The sequence below is a fragment of the Sphaeramia orbicularis genome, chromosome 15, assembly GCF_902148855.1.
Source record: "Sphaeramia orbicularis chromosome 15, fSphaOr1.1, whole genome shotgun sequence".
In the NCBI taxonomy this organism is placed as follows: Eukaryota; Metazoa; Chordata; class Actinopteri; order Kurtiformes; family Apogonidae; genus Sphaeramia; species Sphaeramia orbicularis.
Genome location: NC_043971.1, coordinates 36,682,077 through 36,691,216, shown reverse-complemented (window position 1 = coordinate 36,691,216; position 9,140 = coordinate 36,682,077). Strand labels below are relative to the sequence as shown.

Genomic DNA, 9,140 nt, shown 5'->3' with positions numbered 1-9,140 from the left:
GGTCTAAAGTACAACCGGATCTCAACCAGTCAAGCATCTGTGGGAGCGTAACATCATTATTACTTGTCTGTTATGGTGAAGGTCCCCATTTTTTTCCACATAAACAGCTCTGACCCGAGGCCTAGACTCCATCAGACCTCTGAAGGTGTGCTGTGGGATCTGGACCAAGATGTTAGCAGCAGATCCCTGAAGTCCTGGAAGTAGAGAGGTGGACCTCCATGGATCAGATTCCTCAAAGATGCCCAATTGACCTGAGAGGATGCCCTTCTTTTGTCTATTTTTGGTCAGTACTAACCACTGCAGACCAGAAACACCCAACAAGACCTGCAGCTGTGGAGATGTTCTGACACAGTCATCACCGTTACAATATGGACCTGGTCAAAGTCACTCAGATCCTTACATTGGTCATTCTGCTGCTTCCAACACATCAGCTTCAAGAACTAAATGTTCACTTGGTGCTAGATACATCCAACCTAGTGAAAGGAACCACTGAAATGAAATAATCAGTATTATCACCACTTCTGTCTGTGGTCAGAATGACTGATGTAAGTTATATCTAATTCTGAGGCTCGGTATATAATTTTATTTGACTAGTTTAATGGGTATCCTAATAAAATAATCACCAAATGATTAGTATTAATAATAATTCAATGGATAATAATCAATAATTCATTAATTAATAGCAAAATTTTAAAAGAACAAGTCTGTACATATTAAATCACAAATTTTCAAATAAATAATGGAGACAACTATACTTGAGACTTATTAAAATAACCAAAATCCTGGTTTTTAATGAGAGAGTATGACACCGACTAGGCCCTATGCAAAATAAAAAAAAAAAAAATTCTATGAATTTATACATATTTATTTGACTAAACACATCATTATCTTTGCTGTTGTCCCATAATTATGACTTACAGTATTGCTTTGGGTCTTTCTCTCCAAATAAATTTTTCAAGATCTTGGATGTTATAGAAATGTTGCAGATTAATGTTTTATGTTCTTTGTTATTAAGTCATTTTAATGATTTTTCAATCAAAACTGACTGAAATTTGAACCTATGACCAAATGTTGAGATTTACTCATCTTCTTTGATCTTCTTCTTCTTCTTTCACACGTTTGTAGTAACTAATAATTTGAGCCTAGAGCACTGTAAAAACCTGTCATTCTGAGTTCTGAGGATAGACCTTTTTTGAATTATTTGGCATTTTATAGACTGAAACTAATATTCACTGCACAAATACTAAGCAAATGTCTGCAGATATACATATACATGATGTGACATTAAACTGTTTTGGGATTTGTAAAACAACTAAAAATTCAGTGGTTTACCTTTAATGACTTTTTTTTTTTTAGTTGATTGAAAATAAATTACTCATTCCTGCAAACCAATAGCTCATAACATATTGGAATAAACTCCTTCTCCTGAAGACAAATTGTTCCCAAACACATGATGACTCATGTCCAAACACTGAGGATAAAGTCCTGGAGCACTGACTCATATCCTAATGTGTTTCAGAGGGCAATTATATGTCTTTTTTTTTCATCTGAATATTTGCCAAATTAAGGTGTGTCACTGCTTTTTCATGTTATAGTAAAGAAAACTCAAAATGGTGTGAAAGGCGTATTTTTACCCCACCCCGAAAAAGGGAGGCAAGGGTTTTGTTACATTTTGGGAACAGTAGGTGAAAGTTAAATTTTTTAATGAATTTTTTAAACTTCCTTCCCCCCATTTATTTATAAAGGACAAAATTTAAATATCTGTAGCCGCTAAACTATTAATTGAATTCATACCAAATTGGGTTTATAGATTGCCAGTGACCCACAATACATCTCATTACATTTTGGGAAATGTACGTCAAAGTTAAAATTCTTAATGAATTTTTAAAATACTTTTTTTCTCCATTTGCTTTTAATAAGTGAAATTTCAAATGTCTATAGCAGCAAAACTATTGGTTGAATTCATACCAAATTTGGTTTATAGATTGCCAGTGGCCAAAAATAGATGTGGTTACATTTTGGGAAAAGTAGGTCAAAGGTCAAATTTTTAAAGAATTTTTACACTCTTTCCTCTCCCATCTACTTATAATAACAAAATTTCAAATGTCTATAAAAATATTAATTTTGTTTCAATTTACTTCAAACTTGTCACATATATAGAGGCAATTGATATGTTGACATCAGCACACACACAGACATGATGACATCAGCTGGATCAATGCCAGAATAAGTTACAATGTGTGAGGGGCGGGGTTTCTTGTGTCTGGCACCACCCTTTTTATCACTCTCATACTAAATATAATGCATAGATAAAATACTCACACACATACACACAACAAAATAGAGCAGAGAAAGTCATGATCAGGTCCAAAATATAAATATGACTTTATTTTACAATCCCGAAGGAGCTCAGCCATCCATAAAAGGAATGCTAAATTTAGTCTCTTCTCAAGTCTACACTGGATATACTTTCAGCAACATACAGTAATTCAGTTTCAAAATAAGCAAGATCATCCATTGTCTAAACACCATTAATAGTACAGTAAAAACAGTTTGCTTCACATACATATTTACACATTTCTCCACTATTAAAACATGTTTTTTCAGTTTTTTCAAATGCTGGTGCTTGCTGTTAGTTTCTCGTCGATACAAAGAGTTTCAATGTTGTATGATGATAACTGAGAGGCAAATGAAAAGATGCTAAAAAATGTTTTAAAAAAATGCTCCATCTAAGCCAAATGATTTGAATCTGTTTACATTCATTGCATTTTCTGTGTGTGTGAAGACTGTGCGAAGAGTTGAAATCAATGAGAATCTATGGAAGACTTGATGGACATGTTGATAATGATTTGCTTTTTTCTGGCACTTAATTGACATCATGATCAAGGATGGGAATCCAACACATCTCGGGTCTGTTGTCAGCCACTAAGAAACTACAGAAAGACTAGAACAGTCTTTGTAGAGAAGAATATAGCAGGTCAGTGTGCGATGAGTTTACAAAAAGCACCATACCATCAGCTTTTGTGTCACTGAATGTACATTGACACCTTGTCCTATTAGCACCAAATGGAAGTCAAACTGTAAAAGACCACCATGTTTCTCAAATGTCACTAGTGTTAGTGTGGACATCAGTTAAAGGTCTTTGTCTGTTGTGCTGAAATTTCAGTGATAAGCGAGAACAATGAAGAGTCAAAGAACATGAGATCCAGACTCATTAGGAGTTGACACCAACCCCCTTACTCAGATCCTGTATAAAAGGTTTTTGTAAACAACGTCTTCACAAGGTTCGAGCACCTGAAATTGTCTTAGGCAATTGTCTGAGTGGAATCTGCCAACTAGTAATGAGTGGTTTTCCGACAAATGTAGAGAGAATGTAAAGAATAAATAGTTTGATTCTTAAGCACCTGTGGTTTTGTATTTAAACAGTGTGGATTTAAAAAACTTGCAACACTTTTTTGACAAATCTGACACTTTATGATTACTGTTTAAAAAAAAAAACCAGAGGTCTCGTTAGCACCATTAAAATACAGTAAGTCAGAAATTCATAATTCTATACTCATGCTTGTGCCCTGTGAAAAATGTTTTGAACATTTTTAACTTGTTTTCCAGAAGGTGAGCATAAATGAAGTGCTAGTAATAATAAGCACCTTACTGTTGCAGCATTTCACGATTCCTCGTCATACTAAGTTTTGAATAAGAGTGAATTTTAATCGGATATGTATGTCTTTGTGTAGCTCAATCAAATAAATGCGGTAAAATACTGAAAAAATAAAACAGGGTTCATGCTAAACTGTCATATATATCTCTATCTGTACATACATTTTTAGGCCTATGGTTTGGGACCTTTTTCAAGTTAAGTTTAAGAAAATAAAAAAGTGCTTCTTAATATGTCATACATATCTGTGAGTAAAAGACAAACCATCCCGGTTTATAGAAAATAAACAACAAACCATACAAGTACATTTCTTTCATCAGCTGCAGACAGCAGTCGGAGGCAGCCGAAGAAAAAGTATAATGCTACATGTGACAGTCTGTGGTAAATATATGCACCTTATTAGTCCTGTTTTCTACATTACGTGATGTCTGCTGAACAAAGGTTACAGTGAGAATGGCACCAATGTATAATAGGCCAGTAAGTTCATCTCATAGATAGAGAGCTACTGGCTGAAATAAAGAGCATAGTCCTATAGTACAACATAAACTCTGAGCGTCAACACATAATGCAGGTTATCATAGAAAATCTTGCAGTAAACAGGCTTACACCAGGAATTAAATATAAATCGTTATGATCAGAATAAATAATCACATCTTGTTTTTTTTGTTCTAAATCATGTGTATAAAACCAGTTTAAAATGCTTCAAAGCACCATCTCTTTACAATAAAAACCAACACCCGAACTCACAGTTAAAAAGCCGACACAACTTTGGTCTTCCTCATCACTTTGAAGGCAGAGACAAAGAAGCACAAAGTGGACAAAGATATTAGAAAAGCACAATGAAAATGACATAAAAATGAGAGTAGCGGTTTGAAGTTGATTGAGGTAAGGCAGAAGCACAGGGTGTGGGAGTTCTCTTTGTGTGTGTAAGTGTGTATGTGTGTGTGTAAAACATGTTGACTAAGTCCAGCGGTTGTAGGGGCCTGTGACGTGGGTGAGAGCATAGGGAGACACAGTGATGACTCCATCCCTTGCTAGAGTCAAAGCTTGACGCGTTGGAACATTCAGCGTCCTCTTTATCGCCTCTGCATCCTCCTCTTTCTCCTCCTCCACCTCCACGCCTCCAGCTCCTTTCCGTTTCCTTCCCGTCGCTTTGCTCGGGCTTTCCTCCATCCGTAACCTCTCAGCTTCCTCCTCCCTGTCCCGGTCCCGCTTGGCCATTTTAGCATCCCACATCGCCATCCCGTGGCCCGGCTCGTTTAAAGACTTATGCTGGTAGAAGACCAGAGAGATGCGCGTGGGATGCCGGCGGTTCGGCCTGAGGATCGGGGTGGTGGCGTGGAGCTCCCGCCGCGCGCACTCAATCAAGATGGAGCCATGTGAGGGTGCCACAGCTACCCCGCCTATTTCATGATCCAAGAAGTTGTGCTCGCTGTCTGACCACACCTCTTCGTGCTTCACTTCTTCTGGTTCAGGCGGGGACGTTTGCGGTGGGAGGGCGAGAGCTGAGAGAGGTGCGAGGCCGTGACCTCTGACCTCTGACCCGCCATCTCCTGCACCCCTGTGGAGTCCGTTGAGCCTACTGAAGAGGCCCTCAGAGGTAGGTCGCGGGGAGAAGGAGGAGGCGGGAGGAGCGCTCTCGCTGGGGGAGGGTCTGTGCAGAGGAGAGTAGTGTACCTCCCTGGGCTCAGTTTTAAAAGGGTGGTCACTAAGGGCGTTATGTGGAGGTATACGATCTGATCTAGTGCTCTGATCACTACAAGCTGCAGGAAAACCATTCACCGTGCCGCTCAGTGTCTTATAGCTGAGAACTGAGCCGTTCTGTCCGGACTGGAGACTGGACAGACCGAGGTGGTTGGAGGAGATGATGTCCCTGTGTGTGGACATCCCAGTACCCGGAGTGGGAAAGCTGCTGATGGTCTGACTGTAAGTGCTGTGTGGCGTCCTCTCCGGTGGGTACCTTCCAACGCTGGCAGGTCGGGGTGGTACTTTATAAGAGCTGTAGTAGGGCTGGGGCTCTGAAAATAAAGCACCAAAATCAAAACATCAGAATTAAACATCTACAAACATCCAGATTCTGTGACCTGAGCTAGTGATGGGGACTAGTTACATGTAACAGATTTTACATCCATGTGATTTGTTTTAGTGGTACTGTTTTAACATTAAAATAATAAAATCTTGATTCGAGTTATGTTTTACAAACTTTTAATAAAAATGACAAAGATAAGCACAACAGGGCAAACTATTAACACAAAAATAAATCATTTTGTGTGATACATGGTATGTTGTATTATACAATATATACAAGTCATATTGCACTAGAAAGAATTTGTGTGTTAAAGACGAACAAATCTAAAACTCAGTCAACTTTTCACTACATTATTTCACCTCAGTTGTCAAACTCTGCGAAACTGTCACAAAAATGTAGTGGCTGAATTTATATCTTACTTTTCTTCTTCAGTTACAAAGATATTGTGATGTATCGCAGAATGGCTCTACGGTGAAATTATGATTTTATGCAGTATATGAGATCGTATCATATTTGTGTCACACCTATTTACAGTAATGAGTTACATTACTTTTGTGAAGTATTAAAACAGTTATATTACTTAATACATTCTGAATGTAATCTTTAACCTGTTATTCTTCAACGTGTGTGTATTGTGAAACAGCTCAAACATCAGCAGGACTAGAGGTCTGTCACCTTTGCTGGTGGTTTCATTTTTCCCTTTGCCAGGAGTGAGGGGAGTCAGCCCCTGCTTCTTCTCCAGCTTCTCCGCCTGAGCCTTCAGACGAGCCTCCTGTCTCATCTTACGGGCTGATTTCACTGGCTCAGCCAGTAGACGAACCTAACAGATGCATAATATAATTAATTTAAAATGTGCACTATTTATATTTTATATACACAGACATATAAATTAATAGCATATTGGCTCTCTATCAGTCATCATAAAGCACTGCTTTCTTGCATTACTATATTCTACAATTACTAGGCTACTGACTTATGGATTTCCTTCAATAGTGTCTTTTTTTTCTTTTTAGTAACCTCTTAAATACTGCTTATTGGTAATACCCGGAGGGGTTCAACAAGGATTGCAATCTTAGTTTGGTCTTAAAGGGTGGTTGTATAACAAGAAGAGTCCTTCTCCATGACAGGAATAGCTCATATTTGTTTCTGTTGGGTTGTAGGTGGTACTTCTCCATAGTCATCACCATAGTCATTGCATTTTCCAACTCAACCAAGACAGCAAATGTGTGATATAATTCAGTGTGTATGAAATACATAAGTACATATTACAGTTGATAAAATGTAGAACCAAAAGAAATGTGATGTGAAAATATTCTAAAAGTAACACTCAAGTGCTATTGCTTTCAAATGGGCCTGTTTCTGCTCCTGCCTCCCTCTTCAGCACTGCACTGCTTTACTTCCCTGCTGGTCACAAACTATCATGTTATCACAACTTAATAGAGTTCTTATGTGACAAAACAAAAACTACAAGTATAATAATGTCAAATTACCCTTAAATTAAGTCTTTCTAACTCAGAATATGTTCCCCATTCCAAAATTAGGTCTTGCTCACAACTCATTCACTAGTACTTAACAAATGTATTATATAATGACAAGAGCTGATATGTCACCAATATATATGCGTAATGTTTACAAGTATACTTCAATATAAAGTTTTATTGTGATGATAAATGAGATGATTGCCTATTTACTCACCTCACGGGGGAAAGAGGACAGAACCTGTAGAGCACCACTCTGGATTTTGGCCCACTGGCCCTCGACCTGGCCAAACTCATCCCTATCAGAGATCTTGTAAAGTGGCAGAACGTGAAGCTGTTCATCTTCTGGTATGTTACGTACAGCACGGTTATCTTCCTTGGTTAAAGTGCAAACCTGAAGGGCAAATAAACAAAAGCAGTGATGTTTAACCAAGTAGATCAATTCCTCAAGACTCTGGAGCAACACCAGACCCAGCGACCTTTGAGGTGGAAGTGTTGAGCAGTATCAAAGCATCCTGCATGTTCACCCTGTTGTCTGCCACACTTACCACAGTGCTGCCGTTATTCATGTTGTGAGTGTCCTTGTGGGCGTGAGCACAAAAGTCCACACAGGCTGTGACCCCAGAAAAAGGACGTCCCTCCCTCCAGCCCAGCCGGCAGTCCGTTCCTGCCTCTTCATTTTCCACCTAAACACCAAGACAAGGAGAAGGAACACGACACAGGAGGCACAAGTTACAGCACCACTGAGTTTGTCCTTGAAATTATGAGAAGATAAATGTTTAACTTGACAGAATACATCAGCCATGTATGAGCTGACCCAGCTGAAACATTAAGTCAAGAAAGTAGGCAGAAAATAAGGAGGACGGGCAAAGACAAAAAACAGAAACAGAAAGTGTGAAACTGGAGAAGGCTGTGAATTTCCACTTGGGGATCAATAAAGTTAATCTGTATCTGTAAATGATCAGCACCTTAAATATTGATTGGACCAAGTGAAGAGCAAAAAGGAGGAGCAAGGGAAAAAGCAATGAATACTATTTTACTGTTAACAGTTTTTCTTTTTCCTTAATTAAAATAGAGGAGATAAGAAAAAATAGTTCCTATGGTTCTTCTTTTTTACCACCTCATTTTAACTTATTATTCTGCTTCTGGCATGGATGGTTTGTCAGGAAGGTATTATTATCTTCCTATGTATATTTTTTTCTCCTTATATCAGTAGTCTGTAGCAATGTTGTACATTTTAGAGGTGCCTGTGCTGATGAAAAGACAGGAGGCAGTGCTGGAGGCGGCAGAACTGAAGATGCTGAGATTTTTCTTTAACTCATAAAGACCCAAACATCCACCGTCGACCAAAACCATCTACTGATGTAAAATGTTTAATACCTGCTCATCCACTAATCGTGTCACTACATGTAAATAATTGGTGTAAAATACAGTTTGTCGTTTTTTCATGGTCATCAGATATGACCCATTTGGACGTTCAGAGGCTCCATAGTGAACGTGGAAACACTGTCATCTTCTACAACATTAATTCACCAGTAAAACCCGTGGAGTTGGATCAATGACAGTGGATGGACACACTTGTTTTTATGTTCAGTTATTGATATATTTTGCTGAAAACAGTCACTTTTTCTTCAGTGATTGTTTTCATGATTTTCACTGAAGAAACACAAAACAAAGAGAATAATATTATATTAAATAGTGATAAATTGATTAAGAAATGTTAAATAGTGAGAAAAATTAATTTGGGAACTACCATAAAAGTAGCACTGGGTCTTTATAAGTTAAGAACAGGCAGATCAGAGGGACAGCTCAGGTTGGACATTTTAGGGATGAAGTGAGAAAGACCATACTGAGGTGGTTTGGACATGTGCAGAGGAGGGATAGTGAATGCATTGGCACAAGGATGATGAAGATGGAGCTACCAGGTAGGAGGGAAAAAGGAGGACCAAAGAGAAGATTTATAGATGTGGTGAAGGAG

At 38.3% G+C, this 9,140-nt stretch overlaps 1 protein-coding gene across 2 annotated transcripts in view; it reads right to left on the bottom strand.

The window, feature by feature from the left end:
* Positions 1–2,361: 2,361 nt before the first annotated feature.
* tet1 (tet methylcytosine dioxygenase 1) overlaps positions 2,362–9,140 on the bottom strand; it is a 59,095-nt gene continuing 52,316 nt past the window's right edge. For both annotated transcript variants that reach the window (XM_030155313.1, XM_030155314.1), the window contains 4 exons: positions 7,711–7,848; positions 7,380–7,556; positions 6,360–6,504; positions 2,362–5,673 (listed from right to left, as the gene is read on the bottom strand). In XM_030155313.1, the coding sequence (XP_030011173.1) occupies positions 4,616–5,673; positions 6,360–6,504; positions 7,380–7,556; positions 7,711–7,848 (1,518 nt within the window). In that variant the 3' untranslated portion in view covers positions 2,362–4,615. The remainder of the gene's footprint in view (positions 5,674–6,359; positions 6,505–7,379; positions 7,557–7,710; positions 7,849–9,140) is intronic.